The sequence below is a fragment of the Coregonus lavaretus genome (assembly GCF_964263955.1).
Source record: "Coregonus lavaretus genome assembly, chromosome: 7".
NCBI lineage: Eukaryota > Metazoa > Chordata > Actinopteri > Salmoniformes > Salmonidae > Coregonus > Coregonus lavaretus.
The window spans coordinates 26,296,090-26,319,802 of record NC_139994.1 but is presented as its reverse complement, the minus strand read 5'-3'; the positions used below and the strand labels follow the sequence as shown (position 1 = coordinate 26,319,802).

Sequence of the window (23,713 nt, the reverse complement as noted above, 5' to 3'; positions counted from 1 at the left end):
CTGATTCAGTACATTTATTAGCTAGCCAGCTAATTAGTGATTAGTATTAGAGGCTAACACGATTTAGGCCCAACTTGCTTAGAAAATAAAAACTAGCTGTTTGCAGATGTAAGAAACACAAACTAATAGTGTAATTACAGAATGCAAGTGGATTTATATTAAGAAGCAAAGTGAAAACAGCATCGTTGTAATCAACACTGTTGCATGTGCTGCATTGACCATGCAGACTGAACGCAAGGGTCTCGTTGTCGAGGAACAACAAATGCGCTCCTTGAGTGACGGGGCGGGGCTAGGTCTGTGTGGAAAGCGGCATGGGGCGAGAAGGCGGAGAGAGATGACTCAAGTAGCGAAGTAAACTATAAAAATGGACGTTAAACACGCTGTATCACATTTAACAAACCAAACATTCAAATAACGTTATAGCAGGTAAACTAAAAACCAAACTGGTCCGTGCATCAATACCGGTATATTGTAAAATACGGTATACTGCCCAGCCCTACTCAACCGTTTATCTTTTCCAGTGATGAAGACATGGATGTCTCATGGTAGGGTGGGGTATGCTAAATTAGTGAACTTTGAGCACCTCTATCTCCTAAATGTTTTCGCATTCAGGTCCAAAAAGTCACTTTGACCACTTCCACCATGGGCAAACATGTATGAAAGGTTTCGTTCAAATCTAAAGGGGTGCAGTCAAAAAGTTATTGAAAATGAACGACCCATAACAGATTTGGAACAGTTTATGGTTGCAATATGCAAATTGTTGCTTGACTTGATGTGACCACACTCTGCACCTGAGAGGCACTTCACCTGGATAACACTGTTCACATCAGGCCCCACAGCAGATTTTTTTGTTGTTGCAGAAATCGAAATGCGATGCCCTAGATAAGGGTCCCTGCTTAACCAACAAATGTTGCTGGATGTGTTCCAATGCTCTCACTCAAACAGGTCAGAGCCTTTCCCGTGGGATTCTCATTGCCCCCTGAGGCAACCTCAGAGATGCATCACAAGTTCAACCCAATAACAGGAGAAAAGAGGCTTGTTGAGACAAGCATTTTTATCAAAACACAAGTTATTGGGTGGCCGCATCAAACAAATAGGCCAGCTTCGCACTGGGACCCATTCATCTGGCTGTCACAGGGCACATTTGTACAAAGAAACCCCACAGAGGACTCAGTCAACTAAGCCTCAAGGCTCCACTAGTAGGCCAATTCTTTCAGCATCTCCTCAGATTTCCTCCACTATGTCACATAAGCATTCTCTCTGTCATTCTCTATTCCTTCACAATGCTCCGTTAGTAACACACAAAGAGGACAAAGAATCACTTACCTCAGCTTCTGAATCATCCAACAACGGTGACGGGATTCGATGAGCCAATCGGTACAGAGTGAACATCCAGTAGAAATCCCAAATCAGAGCACAGGACAGGATTCCGAATGGTTCAGAGTTTAAGAGGTATGGGCTGAATTCTTCCTCCCAACGGACTACCTGTGGGGAACAAAAGTAAAGAAAAGAGCGCGAGCAAATTAGAGAGTGCTTGAGCATGCCAAGAGGCGGCACCTCCACATGAATCCTTATCCAAACTCATTAAGAGCTTTTCAGTAGCCGTGTTTGAGCGGAGTCAGATTCCTCCAAGGTTGTTTATATACCAGTCCATCAGTGGTCACCTTTACCACCGTCCTACTAAAAAGCCCAACCCCTTTAGGAACCATAGCCCATGTTAACACTGTGAGCTCAGAAGTGGGAAATTCTGCCCCTGAATGGACTCCCTGTCTTGGTTTTTTTCCGTCAGTTCGGCACTTCATGGATTGCATTAGGTCAGTTGCAAAGATGTAGGTGAATGAGTTCCTATTAGTGATGTGCAGGTTGACTCAACTGCAGGTCCCTGCAGTTATATCCGTGGGGCGGACGGGTTTAGGGTCATTCAATATTGTGTTGCTGAAGGGCGGGTGGGTGGCGGGCGGGTTGAAGAAAGATAAACAATACCTTCAATAATCCATAAATGTATAATTCTTGTGCAATTTATATAGGCTACATTGAGGTTTTTCTTTCATTATTTTAGGCTTATTTGGTATTAGTGCATAAACTTTAACTTTAGGGCTTAACTGTACATGTGCCAAATAGCCTACACAGCCAATCGCCAGATAATGCTTTTGGGAATGGGCAGAAAAAGTTAATGTCAATCCACATAGGCAAAAAGGACATTGTCGAAGTTTAATTCAATAAGACAAAAGCTGCGAAAGGAAAGTTAAAAATAAAGAGAAGGGAGGGCCAGAAAAGTAATGTGGAAAGGATTTGGTAAAGTGGTAAAAGAGGATGGTAGCAGTGTTATGTGTGATGATTGTGAGGCGCTATACACATTTGACAGACACAAGATGGGACTTCAAATAGGCCTATGGCATGTCAAGTGAACTGTAGCCTACCATTTAGATGGGTTAAATGGAAACTGAAATCTGGACACTGACTGTAGGTTTATAACCTCAACACATAGCTTTAATAATAACTCCTGCAGAATTAAGCATTTCTTACAGTAAAATTATACACCAAATGTAGGCAAAATTTGGACGGGAACAGGACTGGAGAAATATGATTTCTTTCTTTCTGCATCTTGAGAGAATGCAATGCTCAGATACCATCTGTAGAGGTGCTGTTTTCATCATAAAAGCATCATAAAAGCTGATAGTATTTCAACCACATAAAATATGCATCAACGCCAAACTGAAATCTTATCAGAAACACCTTGGGTTTCACAACTTTCTTTTTCTTTACAACCGGTCAAACTGATGTCATTTTGACATTTTGCACAGAAAATCTTTCCCGTTTTTTTATTGCGTTACTGTATTTTCTCCCCAGTCCCTAAACGTCTTTGCTCCGTGAAAGATGACATAGAAAACTTTACCGATGTCAACTACTATAGATTGAAGCATTCATTCTATCGATCTATTACATTATTCTGTTAAACAAGGGTTTATTTCGTCTTCTGGGGCAACATATAATGACAAAAGAGAAGCTGCATATATCTAATTATAGACAAGTTGACTAACAAATAGCCTACCAAAATGTCGGAAAGTTTGAGCAGAAACATATCTAAATCAGGCCTAAAAATACCCTGCACCCCGTCATAAAATTGTGCTGCAGTCTTTGACTGTAGCCTATAGCGCATTTTCTATATTTGCGGGTTTGGTACAGGCCTCAGATTTCCACTTTATCACATATAGTCAGGAGGTTGCGGATGGGTTTTTAGAAATTGCGGGCGGTTGCACAAACAACTGACCCGCACACCTCTAGTTCCTATATTGAGAGTAGCCCCCCCCAGGAGCACAGCTACATATCAGCCCAAAAGGCAGAACATGTCTTTATGTTCTGAAGAGAATTGGGCAATTGTCAGGTCAGTGTATCTTTTGGATCAGTTACGTTTGTGCTGGAATCCAACAGACTGTGTCTTTCCAAAGTGAACCAGATCAGTTTTATACAGCATTTCCGCTTTTCCTTGCTAAACCGCCGCTAGTTAACAATACACACAAAGACAGAGCCCTCTTTCCATGCGCGGCCCGGGCCAAGTGAAATGCAGCTAACTACCATCTGGTGTCAGGGGGACAAGGCCACCCCCGTTTGAAGTTTCCAGAGGGTCTTTCAAATGTGCAGTGGCGTTTGCCTTCTCCCTGCCAGAAACACGCTGCCTCCCCTGTAGACTTCCTGATTGTGTTTAGCACAGGCCTTCAACACAGCTGCTCGGGGAGTTTTTTTTCTCTCCCTCGAACGCAGCTCAATACAACACGCTTACTGAGCGCAAGAGGAAATCATTCCCTGAGCAGGGCACACCAGCCAGACTCAGATATCAGGCAGTTGGCCCCGACCCAAGGTTGTTAAGAGTTGAAGGCAGCCAATATGTCATTGTCGGGGGGGGCTTGGTACAAAGAGGAAATGTTGGAAAAGGACATTCTGAACACATTTGGGTGACACTGATAGTGTCATCATTCTTCAGGGTGAGCCATGCTTCAGATAAGTGGCGCTACACTCTACAAAGTAAAAGGTTCCTGGAGGATCCTTTAGGGGTTCTTCAAATTGAAACTGTGGGGGAACCCTTATAAGTTATTCGAAGAAATCTTTAAAAGTGTTCTTCAAAGAACCCCTTTCAATGGCTCCTCAAATAACCTTTTGAAGAACCTTTTGGAGTTCATTTTTGAACTACTCCCCCCTCCCCTATTAGTAGTAGTAATACGCTTAACAATAACAACAATAACACAATATTTTAGATGTCAGTGTTTATTAGGATTTTAGTGGCAAAGCAGAATAAAAAAATCTAAATATGGGGTAAACTCCCAGCAGAGCCCCAAGTCCAATTGGTATATCCTCTGGCATGTTGATATTAATGTGTTGATGTTCTCCGTATCCATAGCCAGAATGATTTTGCATGGCGATCTAAAATGGAAAGCTGCTGGGAAAGTTCTTTGTGGAGTCCAAAATGCATCCTCTGCGATCAGAAAACACCACAGCCGGAAGAATCAAAGTGGTAGAGTACAGAGAGAGATGATAAAAAATGACTTTTTGTGCTGAGGAGAAGGGTGGGGGCAGCTGAAAATGTGCTCCCTGAACAGTAGAGCTTGGCAACCTGTGCCCCAAGACACAAACCAGAGCCTTTGAGCTCAGCTGAGATTTATCAAAACCGTGCCCTCGTGTTCTGTGCTAACAGTTGAGCTAACCTCAACCTCTAAAACTCGGGGAGAGTTGTGGTTAAGGGGAGACAAAGAAAACCTTTAGCAGGAGAAATGAGTTATTGTCATGGCTTTAGGAAGCCTACTTCCACAAAGTCCTTGTTTTCCCCCTTAAATCTGTTCATTAGTCGATTTAAACCCTTTTCCCAAAAAAACATTTCTCCTCGGTCATGGCTTGTTACCTTGTCAGGAGGGGGTTTCTTGTTCCCCCTCCAAAAGTTGCTCGCCCGTCAACAAAGGATCTGTCATTGGGAATTAGCCTGGGGCAGGACGCTTCTAGTTTAACTGAATCCGGCCCTTGTTCTGGGTCCTAAGTGTGCCCATTGTGGTTCAGATCACCACAGAAAACCAAAATGTGATTACTCTCGAAACCCAACCCCTCCTCCCTCGCTATAAGAACAAAGCATGTTTTGCTGTGGGCAGACTGGGCAGGAGGTCAGCCAAGCGGGTCCGGGGATTAAGAGCATTTCATTTCTGGGACATGACCAAAATGCCTACTCATAACACTCTAGGACTAGTCAGATGTTTGCCAAGAAAAAGTGTGCAAAAATGGATGGGATTACAGTCTAAAAGAACAGAACAATGAAGAATAAATTAGAGATTTCTGTGGACCAGGTTTGAAAGTCTTTCACAAACCTTTTTAATTAAATACTTGAAGATTCTGGTTACAAAGCCAAATATAAATGGCTAATTATTTCATGAACATTAAAAATAAAGCTGAAATTTGAATTTATTCTGCCAATTAGTTAGCTATTTTCTCTGCTTCTCATGGGTTGAATTCTCAAAAAGGTCCCAGTCTCTAATAAAAGCTTTATTTTCTCAAGCTCATCTCACATTCTTTTCAGCGACCTCTCCTATTTCAACACAAATCACACAAGTGCTGCATGACGCCACGAAGACTTAGGCTTAGAATGGACAAATACTGCTGGAAAAAACGGATACGCTCAAATATGAATGAACACAAACACAATAACACACAAAAATATGAAAATATGTACAGCTTAATCTGCTTGGGTTTAAACAAGACCAGAAGCATCAGAGAAACCACTGTGCGTTTTAGTTCAGAGAGTGGGATCTCAAAAGGAATAGGAAACAAAACCAACAAAGCTTTTAGGAACAGCAGTCAGTGGTGAGACATGTTATGCCAACCAAGTGTGTTTCCATAAGCGACTGACCTGATAATAGCTACTTCTATTGGGGACCTCTCAAACAGAGAGAATAGGTTAGAAAGTGCGAAATTGATTTTCCAAAGGTCGCAGTTGACCTGATCTCTGAATTTAATCAGCTATATGATACAATTTGCAGATGACCCCCTTGACATTTCAGAGAGCCACTGGTTGAACAGTAGCGTTTCAAAATCAGAGAGGGGGTGAGAACCACCAGTCATTTTCAATTTTTATTTGTTGAATTAGATTAGACCATTACTACATTTCTGTATTGGATATTTACTTGTTATATAATTTATATAGTAAAAATAAAGAAAAACCTTGGAATGAGTAGGTGTGTCCAGACTTTTGACTGGTAATCTATATATATATATATATATATATATATATATATATATATATATATATATATATATATATATATATATATATATATATATATATATATATATATATATATATATATATATATATATATATATATATACACACACACACACACACACATATACAGCACCAGTAAAAAGTTTGGACACACTTACTCATTCCAAGGTTTATCTTTACTTTCACTATTTTCTACATTGTAGAATAATAGTGAAGACATCAAAACTATGAAATAACACATATGGAATCAAGTTCATTGTTTTGATGTATTCACTATTGTTCTACAATGTAGAAAATAGTAAAAAATAAAGCAAAACCTTTGAATGAGTAGGTGTTCTAAAACTTTTGATAGTGTATATATACACAGCTCTGGAAAAGATTAAGAGACCACTGCAAACTTTTCTTAAAATCAGCATCTCCACATGTATGACAGCCATTCAATTCCAGTGTCTGATGAATTCCAACACAGGCACACCTCATTCTACTGAATTAAGTACTGATTAGGTGATCACCTGAACCAAATCCTATTTAATGAGGAAAAGTATAAAATCCACAGCTGTGGTCATCACTATCCTCTTGCAATAGGACCAGCTGGATGGCAAAAACAGTGCTAATAGTACCTCAAAAGTAATATTAATCAAAAAATAACTATTGACCATGCCGAAAGTTGAAAAGGAAAGTTTTGAGTGAGGAAAATAAGGTTTCAATTCTGGCTTTACTGGCAGAGGGATACAGTGAGCGTCAGGTTGCTTCCATCCTTAAAATTTCAAAGACGGCGGTTCATAAGAACAAGGTCAAGCAGGATTTCAGTCCTTCACGGCGTAGTGTGTTACCAATTGTTTTCTTGGTGACTATGGTCCCAGCTGCTTTGAGATCATTGACAAGATCCTCCCGTGTAGTTCTGGGCTGATTCCTCACCGTTCGCATGATCATTGCAACTCCACGAGGTGAGATCTTGCATGGAGCCCCAGGCCGAGGGAAATTGACAGGTCTTTTGTGTTTCTTCCATTTGCGAATAATCGCACCAACTGTTGTCACCTTCTCACCAAGCTGCTTGGCGATGGTCTTGTAGCCCATTCCAGCCTTGTGTAGGTCTACAATCTTGTCCCTGACATCCTTGGAGAGCTCTTTGGTCTTGGCCATGGTGGAGAGTTTGGAATCTGATTGATTGATTGCTTCTGTGGACAGGTGTCTTTTATACAGGTAACAAGCTGAGATTAGGAGCACTTCCTTTAAGAGTGTGCTCCTAATCTCAGCTCGTTACTTGTATAAAAGACACCTGGGAGCCAGAAATCTTTCTGATTGAGAGGGGGTCAAATACTTATTTCCCTCATTAAAATGCAAATCAATTTATAAAAAAATTTACATGCATTTTTCTGGATTTTTTTGTTGTTATTCTGTCTCTCACTGTTCAAATAAACCTACCATAAAAGTTATAGACTGATCATTTCTTTGTCAGTGGGCAAACGTACAAAATCAGCAGGGGATCAAATAATTTTTCCCTCACTGTACCTATAAATAGTAAAACCAGAGAAACTTATATTTTTGCAGTGGTCTCTTAGTTTTTTCCAGAGCTGTGTATATATATTGATGTCTATATATATTTATTTATTTATTATTATAGCTTCCATTTGTCAAATTTTTATGTATATCACTTCGCTTTGGCAACATTGACCTTGTCATTCATGTATAAAGCACATTGAATTTAAATGAGAGAGATGCATTGCCTTGACCATGCTTGACTGAAGGACTGTGAAGTGCTTCAGGGCAAAGCAGCTTGTTTTCTACAGACACTTCCTTACCCCATCCCAAATGATTGTGAGATAATGAGCAGCATAGCCCTGCTTCATACGTAAAAATGTATGCACACATGACTAAGTCGCTTTGGATAAAAGTGTCTGCTGAATGGCATATTATTATTATTAATGTGAACAATCCACCTCCCTCACCACCAGCCCAAACTAATACCTGACTAGAGACATCTAGAGGCTCTTCAGATTTTCAACATGCCAACCTCCTCTCGCCTAGACAAGAGTTGACCTAGGTATGCCCTAAGATAGTGTGTGAGAGAGAGGGAGAGATAGAAGCAGAGAGGTCGAGAAAAGAAAAAGCAGAAGATGGGACATAGAGTGAGAGAGAAAAGCCTAGAGAGAAGAGAGAAGCTAGAGAGAGAGCGGTAGAAAAGGAGAGAGCGAGAGAGACGTCAGGGCAAATCAGCAGCTAGTCCAACTTTACACCCACACAGTCATGGGCCCGACAGAGCCTCCAGACAGAAATGGGCCCCACAGGAACTAGTGTTGTCACGATAACAGAATTTTGACTGACACGATACCAGGTTTAGTATCACGATACTCGATACCATCACGATACTTCATACCAAAACGATACAAAAACAAAAAAAGAGGAGGGATATTAGCCAAAAAGTCACAGAATGGCATTTGATCCAGACAGATAAACTCAGCTACTGCTCTGTTCAATCGTTGGGCATCTTTTGAGTTCAATATCATTAGATTTGAACATTTTTATGCCCAAAATTTTTTTGACTGCTATGCATTAATTAATCAATTATACAATTATACAATACATTTTACTTTTTACCAATCCAACTACAAAACAACAATGGTAATAATTGATTTGAATGGTAAATCTCTATTGATAAACTGGGTAAATCAAGATGTAGTCTAGGTCTATTCACAATCCAGGTGAATGCATATTATTTCAAGAAGAGTGTGTAAATGCATTGTGTTATTGAGCTTGTTTTAGCTGATTTCCTGGGACTGCAGATGACAAACAATCCCTACCATTTAAGACCTATTGGAATCCCAGAGCCGACTAGGTGAAAAATCTAACGACGTGCTCGAGCAAGGCACTTAACCATAATTGCTCTTGTAAGTCGCTCTGGATAAGAGCATCTGCTAAAATGTAAATGTAAACATTTGGTTTCCTAATTTAGTAGCTAGTTAGCTATTTAGCTAAGTGGTTAGCTTCTTCAAAAATCAAGCATTCGCTTGGTAACAGCAGAGAATCCCCTCCTGGATCAAGAACCTTGCCGGCTAATATTTGTTTTGTGCATGCAGCAAACTGGGAATAGCATTTATGAGCTACTTGTATAGTTTAGGTCAGAAACTGTACAAAATGTTCACAATGTGCTCGTTAGCATTTAGTTAACATTCTCTATGGGATTTTACATGTACTTGTTAGCATTGCTAACCTTCAGATTAAAGGCTATCAGTGGGTTTTGAAAACAACACCCATTGTGTTCAGTGCCGGAATTAATGAATATCCTGGTATGGCGCAAGGTCGGTATGGATACCACCCAAGCCTATTGGCAACTGCTACACACTTGACAGCAGTACTGAACGTAACAACAATTCTGGTACCAAACTGTTTTCTTCGTATTGAAAAAGTACAACAGTTTCAATATACCATGCAGCACTAATAGAGACAGTTACAAACCAGGGGCTCTGAGTGAGCTCCTACCGCAGTTACACAGTATCATAGCCCATGAGTGTATCAGAACTGTTCGCACACCGAAAGGAGTTTCGATCAACACAAATATTGCTTTATATCATCTAAACCACAGCGGAAGTCTTGAAAGACCCTCTGCATGTTTTTGAAAACACTGTGGGACGTGGATCACGTCAACATTCCATTTGGGCCACGTACCGATCACTCGTTCCCCCTCCTTGCCCCATGACCTAGGTGACCCGGCACGGTGCGGATGCCCTATGGGGGAAAGTGATTTGTCTCCTGTGTTTGTGGTTGGCTAGAGTGTCATAGCAGAGCAGTTCAATGAGACTGGCTTGACAACTTGCTCTGAAAGGAAACAAAGTGTCTCTTCTCCATCAGTCAACAGAAGACACTTAAAAGTACTTTGTAACCTTTCCCGAACATGTCTGATCAGAGGTCACCTTTACCCTTTCATACCATCTAAGCTCATACCTAGACATCACAGTCTATCAAACTAACTTGGCCAATACCAGAATGGTTCTAGAAACCTGAGCTTTTTCATGTAACATCTGACTCCATGGTTGTATCTCAATAGTCTAAAGTGGCTTCATCTCCTCGACTCCAGTTTTGTTTTGTTTTTCAGATCAGTGCAGATGAAGGAATGAGACAAGAAGAACAAGCCACTGTAGAGTATTGCCCATTCTGGTTCACATTAGGCCAAACCAGACTCACTTCAGTCCACTTCAGAGTCAGACAAACATGAGCCCAGACCCACTCCACATGCTCTTAAGCGACCAGCCTCAATAGAGGTTTAGAGTAATGGAAAAACACAGCGGGTAACAGCATATAGCAGTTTAAGGCAGTTCATCATATGCTCTACATCTCTGCTTACCCCGCACTGTTCCATTTCTGACACGTCTTTCAAACAAACTAGTTAAAATAATTGAAGGGTGAGGGATTGGCAGAATATCATTCCCCACTAATGGTGTGTTTCGTATGATAATAGCTGCACGAGCACTACGAGAATCTGATTTGCTACTCCCGCTACTCTGACATTATCATGCTAATCTAGGCCATAAAGAAACTGGCCCTGCCGAACATTGATTTTCATACTGGCAGGGAAATGAAAGCTCTGCTAACCCAATACAGCCATCTACCCCAGTGACTCGGAACAGCCGAGTATCTGGAAAGAGGAAGACATTAGCGCTACCTGTTAATTAAGAACATTACACTCCGTGAATCGAAGGATGGATCCATGATTTGGACCTCCGTTTTAATAATATAATATAATATCACTTTTCACTACAGCCACTTTTCGCTACAGCCAGGCTAAATTATAGGTTGCGTGACTGGAACCACTTTCTTACTGGAGTGAATTTAGGCCTACTTCTACAACAAATTATTTTTCTAAGTGTATTCTGTTGCAATTCAATAGGCTAATTACACTGAACAAAAATATAAAAACGCAACATGAAACAATTTCAAAGATTTTACTAAGTTACATTTATCAGGCCCTAATCTATGGATTTCACGAATGGGAATACAGATATGCATCGGTTGGTCACAGCTACCTTTAAAAAATGTAGGGCCGTCGATCAGAAAAACAGTCAGTATCTGGTGTGACCACCATTTGCCTCATGCAGTGAGACACATCTCCTTCGCATAGAGTTGAACAGGCTGTTGACTGTGGAATGTTGTCCCACTCTTTAATGGCTGTGTGAAGTTGCTGGATATTGGCGGGAACTGGAACAAACTGTCGTACATGTCGATTCAGAGCATCCCAAACATGCTCAATGGGTGACATGTCTGGTGAGAATGCAGGCCATGGAAGAACTGGGACATTTTCAGATTCCAGGAATTGTGTACAGATCCTTGCAACATGGGGCCGTCATTATCATGCTGAAACATGGGGTGATGGTGGCGGATGAATGGTACGACAATGGGCCTCAGGATCTCGTCACGGTATCTGTGTGCATTCAAATTGCCATCGATAAAATGTGTTCGTTGTCCGTAGATTATGCCTGCCCATACCATAACCCCGCCGCCACCATGGGGCACTCTGTTCACAACGTTGACATCAGCAAACCGCTCGCCCACACAATGCCATACAAGCTCTCTGCCATCTGCCGGGTACAGTTGAAACTGGGATTCATCCGTTAAGAGCACACTTCTCCAGTGTGCCAGTGGCCATCAAAGATGAGCATTTTCCCACTGAAGTCGGTTACAATGCTGAATTGCTGTCAGGTGAAGACCCTGTTGAGGACGACGAGCAAGCAGATGAGCTTCCCTAAGACGGTTTCTGACAGTTTGTGCAGAAATTATTCGGTTCTGCAAACCCACAGTTTCATCAGCTGTCCGGGTGGCTGGTCTCAGACGATCCTGCAGGTGAAGAAGCCAGATGTGGGCTGGCGTGGTTACACGTGGTCTGCGGTTGTGAGGCCGGTTGGACGTACTGCCAAATTCTCTAAAATGACGTTGGAGGCGGCTTATGGTAGAGAAATTAACATTAAACTTTCTGGCAACAGCTCTGGTGGACATCCCTGCAGTCAGCATGTCAATTGCACACTCCCTCAAAACTGCACATTTTAGAGTGGCCTTTTATTGTCATGCTGTTTAATCAGCTTCTTGATATGCCACACCTGTCAGGTGGATGGATTATCTTGGTAAAAGAGACATTTTCACTAACAGGGATGTAAACAAATTTGTACACAAAATGTGAGAGAAATAAGCTTTTTGTGCGTATGGAACATTGTGATCTTTTATTTCAGCTCATGAAACATGGGATCAACACTTTACATGTTGCGTTTATATTTTTGTTCAGTATATTTTCCATCAAGACATTTTGACTTGTAATTTTTTACGTTTTGACGTGAACAAATGAAACGTGACAATGGCCGATGGGGCTAAACCCCACGTTGTAACTCCCAAACCTACCTTGACACTTCAAAAGGGCAGTCACCTAACAAGTAACGTTGTAATGTTTGATTGCCTTTTGCATCTCCCTATTCCCAAGGGTAGTTCGTTTTTATGGCCTTTTACTGCCCCTTGTGATTTGGGTGTGAGGTATTTCTCCTTGGTCAAATTATTTCCTGGATGCACCTACGTACAATTTGAAAGACATTTTATTAAAGGTGCCACATGCAAAGACTTTTACCCTTTGGGTCAGAGGGCAAAATGTAAACTTCCTGGTTTAGTAAAAGGTGAGACTTTATTCTGGATACATTGTCTTAGGAAGGACAAAAACAAACAATGATGTTTACAATCCTCAAACTCCAGAGCTAGCAACATAGTCAGTTATCTTCCTCCATCAGCGCTCTCCCTCTTAGGAGGGGGGTTTGGGTACAGGCAGTGCTTCAACCCCATTGCAACCTCTCTGCACCCCCTGACCTCTGTCCCCTTCACACACTCCCAGGTTTAAACATAACCCCATTTCCAAACCGAAGCCTGAACACCAGTCAATCCCCTCTCTCCGCATATACCAAGTCCCCACCACCAAGTCCTAAGACACAAACCAGATGTTTGGTTCTGGTCCACCCTGAGTTAGAGAGAGAGAGAGAAGAGGGCATGGAACATTCTATCTTTGTCACCTGCTTCCTGTCCTTTCAGTTGCCAGGCTGTCAACTGCCGTTCCATCTCTTACTGGTGTCGCTATTGTTTGCCAAAGCTAGATAGACATCTAGGCTATGTCCTAGTGTAAACTATTCGTACACAAGAGGTAATTGAGGACCTTTAAGAATCTTGGGAGTCATGTGCAACACATGCTGGTAGGGATTGAGGAGAAAGGGGAGCAATGAATGAATATTAAACCCACTAGTGCAGAAATCCAATCTCTGGCTCCTTCCATTTTCTGTCTCATTTCATCTCTCAACCTGATTACAGATTTTATTTTATTTTATGACATCAGTTGGCAATTTAGCCACACCAAATCATCTGTCGTGTGTGTTCTGGCAAAGTCAAATTTCTCCGTTGTCTAACTGCGCTACTGTAATTATTGTTCCATTAATTGCCATAGAGAGGCCTTGGAACACTTACAGCGAGCAGCTTTTTCACCCAGCTCCATGTGTTGCAAAAAGGCGTTGTTTCTGCAATGTTTTAAGTGCTTGGAAGAGACAGCTTGCAGCTGTACATTTTGGAGAGCTATTTCTTCTCCTTTTTTGGACTTTTCTCAATCCTCATTGGACTGGGACAAAGTTAAAGATCTTGAGTCTCTCTCTCTCTCAAAGAAATCTCCCCCCCGCTGCCTCTCTTCACCCCACTTTGCTTGCTTCTACTTTCACATTCCTGGAATGCTAGTGCTAAAGGAGTTTTGAATGGTGTGTTTGCCAGCACCTGCACTTCAAGCAAGCAATGAGGCAACAACAAAAAAATATGAGGAACAAGACAGTGGGGGAAAAAAAGAAAGAAGCAAGAAGTAGATAAAAACTCTGGCAAGCCTGCTTCCGCAAATCTCAGTGCAAATTCTTTAAGTGAGTACCAGTATAGTGACAGGGCATTCACGGAAGAAAAACACCCCTACAGAACATGCCTTCCTCCATGCAATGCCTTGTGTTGTTATCTTCACGCCTCACCCAAAAAAGCTCATAAAACAGTCTCTGTGCTGCATATCAGCAGACACCATCAACGTAAACCTGATTTAGCTATCTCCCTTTGAAGCAGGCCAGCCGCAGAAAGGACTCTTCAGCCATTTTATTTGCCAACAGCTAATCAATGAAGCAGGAAAGAGATGCACTATCATTAAGTGAATGAGAGCATAGATCATTTGGCACAAGCAGCCCCAAGCCCCTTTGAACCCTATTAATAATTTAAAACCTGGCCCCGGCTTTAAAAGTCAGCCAGTTTTTAAAGGAGCTCAGCAGATAAGAGTTTGTATGGAGGGGATGTGTTGACAATTAACCCTTTGACGCGTATGATCACATATTTGTGATCATTGTTGAGTGGTCCCTGCAGCGTACCATCGCAAATATGTGATTGGAACAGTAGCAACAGCATGTTACATCCAATGTATTCAGACCCCTTGACTTTTTCCACATTTTGTTACGTTACAGCTTTATTCTAAAATGGATCATCAATCTACACAAAATACCCCATAATGACAAAGTGAAAACAGGTTCTTTTTGTTTTCAAAAAAATCTAATCAATACCTGATTTACATAAGTATTCAGACCCTTTGCTATGAGACTCGAAATTGAGCTCAGGTGCATCCTGTTTCCATTGATCATCCTTGAGATGTTTCTACAACTTGATTGGAGTAAATTGATTGGACATGATTTGGAAAGGCACACACCTGTCTATATAAGGTCCCACAGTTGACAGTGCATGTCAGAGCAAAAACCAAGTCATGAGGTCGAAGGAATTGTCTGTAGAGCTCCGAGACAGGATTTTGTCGAGGCACATATCTGGGGAAGGGTACCAAAACAAAACAAGAACACAATGGCCTGCATCATTCTTAAATGAAGTTTGGAACCACCAAGACTCTTCCTAGAGCTGGCTGCCCGGCCAAACTGAGCAATCGGGGGAGAAGGGCCTTGGTAAGGGAGGTGAACAAGAACCTGATGGTCACTCTGAAAGAGCTCCAGAGTTCCTCTGTGGATATGGGAGAACCTTCAAGAAGGTCAACCATCTCTGCAGCACTCCACCAATCAGGCCTTTATGGTAGTGACCAGATGGAAGCCACTCCTCAGTAAAAGGCACATAACAGCCCGCTTGGAGTTTGCCAAAAGGCACCTAAAGGACTCTGACCATGAGAAACATGATTCTCTGATCTGATGAAACCTGGCACCATCCCTATGGTGAAGCTTGGTGGTGGCAGCATTATGCTGTGGGGATGTTTTTCAGCGGCAAGGACTGGGAGACTAGTCAGGATCGAGGGAAAGATGAACGGAGCAAAGTACAGAGAGATCCTTGATGAAAACCTGCTCCAGAGGTTCATCTTCCAACAGGACAATGACCCTAAGCACACAGCCAAGACAATGCAGGAGTGGCTTCGGGAGAAGTCTCTGAATGTCCTTGAGTGGCCCAGCCAGAGCCCGGACTTGAACCCGATCGAACATCTCTGGAGAGACCTGAAAATAGCTGTGCAGGGACGCTCCCCATCCAACCTGACAGAGCGTCAGAGGATCTGCAGCGAAAAATGGGAGAAACTCCCCAAATACATGTGTGCCAAGCTTGTAGCGTCATACACAAGAAGACTCGAGGCTGTAATCACTGCCAAAGGTGCTTCAACAAAGTACTGAATAAAGGGTCTGAATACTTATGCAAGTGTGATATAAAAAATAAAAAAAACGGTTTTTGCTTTGTCATTATGGGGTATTGTGTGTAGATTGATGACGGAAAAAACTATTTAATCAATTTTAGAATAAGGCTGGAACGTAACAAAATGTGGAAAAATTCAAGGGGTCTGAATACTTTCCGAATGCACTGTATGATGCAACAAACGTGTCTAAAAAGCATTGTTGTCTGAAAAGCATCTAAACAATGTTTTGTACTGATGGGAAATAAAGGTCTTCACAACTTTATTCCTCAATTTCACCTTTTATTGTAATAGATAAATGTGAATGTCATCATCCAAGCATCACAAGGAACATCCACAGCCAAACTCATTCCATAAACCAGTCTAAATAACAGGCTGTGCTGGCAAAAAACTAAACATAAGTTAGCGACCTAACAGCTAGACTTGTTTACAATGTACCACATCTCTGGTGAGCACAAGGGAGAAATGTAATATTGTTTAGAAAAGAGATGTATGTCAGCTAAGCTAACAGCAGCTAAATTCTTTATGATGCAACCATGTTTGTTTATGTTTGACAAGCGAAAACTCCCTAAAATATGAACTTAGTTTGGCCACTTTTCAGCATATTACAAATCTTCAATGTACTTGTTACAGTGTATACAAGAACCAGAGTACATGACTTGACAAGTCTTTTAGTTTTTGACAAATCACAAAGCAAATAAAATGTTATCACCTCACAGATCATCACCCCAAATACAGTGGGGAGAACAAGTATTTGATACACTACCAATTTTGCAGGTTTTCCTACTTACAAAGCATGTAGAGGTCTGTCATTTTTATCATAGGTGCACTTCAACTGTGAGAGACAGAATCTAAAACAGAAATCCAGAAAATCACATTGTATGATTTTTAAGTAATTAATTTGCATTTTATTGCATGACATAAGTATTTGATACATCAGAAAAGCATAACTTAATATTTGGTACAGAAACCTTTGTTTGCAATTACAGAGATCATACGTTTCCTGTAGGTCTTGACCAGGTTTGCACACACTGCAGCAGGGATTTTGGCCCACTCCTCCATACAGACCTTCTCCAGATCCTTCAGGTTTCGGGGCTGTCGCTGGGCAATACGGACTTTCAGCTCCCTCCAAAGATTTTCTATTGGGTTCAGGTCTGGAGACTGGCTAGGCCACTCCAGGACCTTGAGATGCTTCTTACGGAGCCACTCCTTAGTTGCCCTGGCTGTGTGTTTCGGGTCGTTGTCATGCTGGAAGACCCAGCCACGACCCATCTTCAATACTCTTACTGAGGGAAGGAGGTTGTTGGCCAAGATCTCGCGATACATGGCCCCATCCATCCTCCCCTCAATACGGTGCAGTCGCCCTGTCCCCTTTGCAGAAAAGCATCCCCAAAGAATGATGTTTCCACCTCCATGCTTCACGGTTGGGATGGTGTTCTTGGGGTTGTACTCATCCTTCTTCTTCCTCCAAACACAGCGAGTGGAGTTTAGACCAAAAAACTCTATTTTTGTCTCATCAGACCACATGACCTTCTCCCATTCCTCCTCTGGATCATCCAGATGGTCATTGGCAAACTTCAGACGGGCCTGGACATGCACTGGCTTGAGCAGGGGGACCTTGCGTGTGCTGCAGGATTTTAATCCATGACGGCGTAGTGTGTTACTAATGGTTTTCTTGAGACTGTGGCCCCAGCTCTCTTCAGGTCATTGACCAGGTTCTGCCGTGTAGTTCTGGGCTGATCCCGCACCTTCCTCATGATCATTGATGCCCCTCGAGGTGAGATTTTGCATGGAGCCCCAGACCGAGGATGATTGACCGTCATCTTGAACTTCTTCCATTTTCTAATAATTGCGCCAACAGTTGTTGCCTTCTCACCAATCTGCTTGCCTATTGTCCTGTAGCCCATCCCAGCCTTGTGCAGGTCTACAATTTTATCCCTGATGTCCTTACACAGCTCTCTGGTCTTGGCCATTGTGGAGAGGTTGGAGTCTGTTTGATTGAGTGTGTGGACAGGTGTCTTTTATACAGGTAACTAGTTGAAACAGGTGCAGTTAATACAGGTAATGAGTGGAGAGCAGGAGGGCTTCATATAGAAAAACTAACAGGTCTGTGAGAGACAGAATTCTTACTGGTTGGTATGTGATCAAATACTTATCTCATGCAATAAAATGCAAATTAATTACTTAAAAATCATACAATGTGATTTTCTGGATTTTTGTTTTAGATTCCTTCTCTCACAGTTGAAGTGTACCTATGATAAAAATTACAGACCTCTACATGCTTTGTAAGTAGGAAAACCTGCAAAATCGGCAGTGTATCAAATACTTGTTCTCCCCACTGTACATGCCTACTGCCTAGCCTAACCGTAGAGTGAAAGCTAAATAGGGTTGCCAGAGTTGGATGAAGCCATTGTAAGGGGGTTTGCGGGGGATTTCAAGTCCATAGGGTATAGAAATGGGGGAAGGTATCGTTGGGGGATATGATGCAGGAAATATTACTATGATGGGGGATTTATCAATAAATGGGGGGCAAACACAGGAGAGGTTTATAAGCTAAATAAAAATAAAACACATGGAAAGGGGGGTCTGAACTGGCAACCCTGAGTAACGATAGTTACAATCTAAGTCAGTCGAGCGAACCATCCCTTCACCTCATTTTGTTATAAGATCTTTGGTCTGACAGACGTTTACGTGACAACCAGAATGCATTGTGCCAGGGGGAAAACGTTTGTGCAAGTTCTGTTCTGACTGGAGATGTGCAAATGTCTGCGTACTTGATCTGAGGAAACACTGGGGAAGTGCTTGGGCTCTCGTCGAAGACGGCTCAGTAAAGCCTCAAACATAAATTGTCCGCAACAGGTAAATAGGCTGAATTAATGAGAAGACGGAACACACCTCATTTCAAACTGTACTTTGATAATTGACAAGTTGAAACATAGCCTATAGATAATTAGCAGGCAGCTTGCCTTGGTTTGAGTGCAGCACGGGTTAACTGTCCTGTTGCGTAACAATCACATTTTGGAACAGTGAGTGCATTCTGACATCAAGTGCATAAAAAAAACTCCCGCTGGGGCGACCGTTAGAAATATTTGAAACTCACACGTGAAAAGGTTAAGTCATTTGGGGAGAGAGTGCTGGGTTTGTGGATGGCGACATTAGGCCAGAGCTAGCTAATAAGTAGCAAACAGTGAAAGGAGTCTTCCGATAGATTTGCAGAAATGTTTTCATCGCATGCAGCAGGGCGGATCATGAGGAGTCTACACAGGCATGCTGAGATTACTGCTGAGCTACAACACAAGGCGTCAACCGAAATCCCCACGACCATGACGACTGAGCAGCATTTCACAGATCCTTCATTTCTACAGGAGGCAATTGCTTCATGGTATTTATACACTCAGACATGACTTTACACTGAGCATAATAGAGACCCGTTGCTGCCGAATTGGACAAACTATCATCTCTTACTAAATACAGGCCGTTAGCAACGCTAAAAGCAAAACCCTATAAAGACCTGGCTTTATGTTCCTCCCACGTAATGCAATAAAAATAGTGTTATGAAACTGTGTGGATAGAACCAATAACAGGGCAATAGAATAGAGTGGAAAGATTTGGAAATGGTGGGAGAAAGATGGAGAACGTTTGAAAGGCTGGTGGGACAAGAGAAGAGGAGAAGAGATAAGGATCTGAGAGATAAAAGTATTTGAGGTGAGAAGAGTAGGGCTGGGAAATGCCAGGGAACACGCGATACGATATTATCACGATACTCAATATGTATTGCGATTCTCACGATTCTATATGGTTTTGCGATTCAATACTACGATTTTATTGCAATTTGATGTTACAAACATATTGCTCACTATATGTCTGCTGCAGAGAGAGAAGAGAGAGCATGATAACATTTGTTTTGATCAGTCATGGAAATAAAAGTGCTGAAAACATGTTGGCTCACTATTTAAAAAGAAGATGAGGAACAAGTTTTAGGATGAAAAATACTAGTGTTTTAACACAGGTACAGCCAACTAGCGCTAGCTAACGCTACCTAGCCGAAATAATTTGGAGTCAAAGTATCGATATAATATCGTCCAAAATAATATTGCAATATGTATAGTGCCTTCAGAAAGTATTCATACCCCTTGACTTATTCCACATTTTGTTGTGTTACAGCCTGAATTCAAAATTAATGATTTTTTATTTATTTTTTACCCATATACATAATAACAAAGTGAAAACATGTTTTTAGAGATTTTTGCAAATGTATTGAAAATGTAATACAGAAATCTCATTTACATAATTATTCACACCCCTTTTCTATGACACTCCAAATTGAGCTCAGGTGCATCCAATTTCCTTTGATCATACTTGAGATATCACTACAACTTGATTGGAGTCCACCTGTGGCCAATTCAATTGTTTGGACATTAAGAAACAAACATACCTGTCTATATAAGGTCCCACAGTTGACTGTGCATGTCAGAGCAGAAACTATATCATGAAGTCCAAGGAACTGTCCGTAGATCTCTGAGATAGAAATGTGATGAAGCATATATCTGTGGAAGGGTATAAAACTATTTCTAGAGTGTTGAAAGTTTCCAAGAGCACAGTAGGGTCTATCATTGGGAAATGGAAGAAATATGGAACTACCCAGATTCTGCCTAGAGCTGGCTGTCCGACCAAACTGAGCAACCGGGCAAGAACGACCTTGGTCAGGGAGGTGACCAACAACCCAATGACCACTGACAGAACTAGAGTTCCTTGGCTGAGATGGGAGAGCCTGCCAGAAGGACAACAGTCTCTACAGCACTTCACCAATCTGGGTTTTATGGGAGAATGGCCAGACGGAAGCCACTCCTGAGACAAAAGGCACATGACAGCACGCCTGGAGTTTGCAAAAAGGCATGTGAAAGACGGCATAAGGCAAAATATTATTTGGCCTGAATGTTTGGAGAAAACAAGGCACAGCTTATCACCCGTCTAACACCATCCCTACCGTGAAGCATGGTGGTGGCTTTTCAGCGGCAAGGACTGGGAGACTGGTAAGAGAGGGATGTAGCTCAGTTGGTAGAGCATGGCATTTGCAACGCCAGGGTTGTGGGTTTGATTCCCACGGGGGGCCAGTATGAAAAAAAAATACAAAAAATAATGTATGCACTCACTAACTGTAAGTCGCTCTGGATAAGAGCGTCTGCTAAATGACTAAAATGTAAATGTAAACAATGAATGGAGCTAAATACAGGCAAATCCTTGATGAGAACTTGCTTCAGAGTGCAAACAACCTTAGACTGGGGCGAAGATTTATGTTCCAACAGGACAATGACCCCAAGCATACAGCCAAAGCAACGCTGGAATGGTTTCAGAACAAGAATGTGGAATCTCGAGTGGCCCAGCCAAAGCCCATACTTGAATACCATTTCAAATCTGTGGAAAGACTTGAAGATTGCTGTTCACCGCCACTCCCCATCAAATGTAACAGAGCTTGAGAAAGTCTGCAGGGAAGAATGGGAGAAAATCCCCAAATCCAGATGTGCAAAGCTGATACAAAGATACCCAAGACAACTCAAAATTGTAAATCACCACCACGGGTGCTTCTACAAAGTATTGACTCAGGGATGTGAATACTTATGTAAATTAGATCTGTAATTATTTATATTTTGATATTGCTAAAAACATGTTTTCACTTTGTCATTATGGGGTATTGTGTGTAGATGGGTAAGAAAAAAATATTTTTAATCCATGTTGAATTCAGGCTATAACACAACAAAATGTGGAATAAGTCAAGGGGTAGGAATACTTTCTGAAGGCACTGTAACTGTATCGATTTCCCCCCATCATTAGAGAAGAGAGGGAAAGGAGACGAAGAGAGGAGAAAACATGAAGTAAGAGAAGGAACGAGGAGCAGTTACTAGAGGCACCTGAGGGGGAAGGCTATTTCAGCACTCATTACCTCTGGGGGCATTAGGAGCGACGGACCTTTGAGGACCTCTCCACCGGCGACACAATTCAGCAGCCAACGTCTGGAAAAGAGACAGCCAGGAAATAAAAATCACACCCTTGACAAAACAGCCCATTTCCCAGGGTGCTTCAGCGTCTGCGGGCCCATCAGGGAGCAGGACACAATCTTTGGGCGAAATGTAAAAAGCTACGATGGCGGGGTCATTTTTAGCCATCACGGGCTGGCGAGCAGAACCCGACTCGGCTGGTGAACGGAGAGGCTACTAATGACAAACAGTGGGGCTTTTCCAGATCATCTGGAGCTACAGAGTGGAGCAACAGACTAGACATAACAGATTGATACAGATACTAGGCCAAAAAGGCAAGCGCACATCAGGCGGAATGACAATCACACAGGCATATACTCACTTGTCAGTGACCAAACTATAATATACACATTGGCTACTCATCCAAGCTACACACACCACAAATCGAATCCAACACAAGCATTGCTATCTCTTTCACCCTCACACACACACACGTAGACGCACGGAAGAACGCGCACACACACACACACACAGACAGAGACACATACTCACACACTCCCCCCTCAATCTCACCAGAAGCGTCCTCAGCTTCCCACTCTGAGAACATCCCACATCCTGCTCTTCTAATTCCCTCATCTGAAATCGGCAAGCACTGTGTCAACAACGCCACTGGCTAGAGCCAGTTCCCCTGTCATGGTGCTACGGCTCTCCAGCCGTGACCTCACCACTCCCATTGTGTCACCCTCAGTCACAGCAGAGGGACCGGGAGACAGCAGTGCACTCAGAGGGGTGGTTTCACATCCAAGCTGAGATAAGCCTGTTGGAGTTGTGTGCTGGAAATTCAGGCAGGCAGATACAACTGTGCATGTATGTTAATGCTTTTATAACCATGCAGACAAAACACTGTAGGGGTTTCACGCTGATTAGGCCTAGCCTTTGTGTACGTGCAAACACATTCAATGCAGTACTGATGTTTTTCAAACTTTGTCGGAGCCATGTTTAAACATCAGCGAAGACAGAATATGGCATGATCTGTGTGCTCAAATCCAGCCACATACACAACACTGATTTCCAGCTATATTAAATTATATGTCAACAAAAGCCCACTAAACAGATGCAAACATTACACACAAGCAGAGGTGTAATAGCTCAAGAGCCATCTGGAAACCTATTAATTGCCAACGAGATAGAGATGTGTTGAAATGAATTAAGCCAACACACTAAAGAGACTCTCACTAAGGGGGACAGCAACTACAGACAGCTCTCACATTTGAATTCTCTTTTAAATTTTTGTTATTTTTTACCCCTTTTTCTCCCCAATTTCGTGGTATCCAATTGATAGTTACAGTCTTGTCCCATCGCTGCAACTCCCGTACGGACTCGGGAGAGGCGAAGGTCAAGAGCCATGCGTCCTCCGAAACACGACCCTGCCAAGCCGCACTGCTTCTTGACACACTGCTCGCTTAACCCGGAAGCCAGCCACGCCAATGTGTCGGAGGAAACACCGTACAACTGGCGACCGAAGTCAGCTTGCAGGCGCCCGGCCCGCAACAAGGAGTTGCTAGAGCGCGAAGGGACAAGAAAATCCCGGCCGGCCAAACCCTCCCCTAACCCGGACAGCGCTGGGCCAATTGTGCGCTGCCTCATGGGTCTCCCGGTCACGGCCGGATGTGACACAGCCTGGGATCGAACCCGGGCCTGTAGTGACGCCTGTAGTAGACTGCTGCGCCACTCGGGAGGCCTTGAATTCTCTTTTAAGTGAAGCAAAATCTTTGA

The 23,713-nt window shown here is 42.4% G+C and overlaps 1 protein-coding gene across 1 annotated transcript in view; it reads right to left on the bottom strand.

Moving 5' to 3' along the window:
• The window catches only part of LOC311132476 (uncharacterized protein), a gene marked incomplete at its 5' end in the record, with an annotated part of 85,360 nt that extends 63,244 nt beyond the window's left edge, over window positions 1-22,116 (bottom strand). The window contains 3 exons of the mRNA XM_084165762.1: window positions 1,327-1,485; window positions 21,904-21,973; window positions 22,103-22,116. Of these exons, the coding sequence (XP_084021888.1) occupies window positions 1,327-1,485; window positions 21,904-21,973; window positions 22,103-22,116 (243 nt within the window). The remainder of the gene's footprint in view (window positions 1-1,326; window positions 1,486-21,903; window positions 21,974-22,102) is intronic.
• Window positions 22,117-23,713: the final 1,597 nt, after the last annotated feature.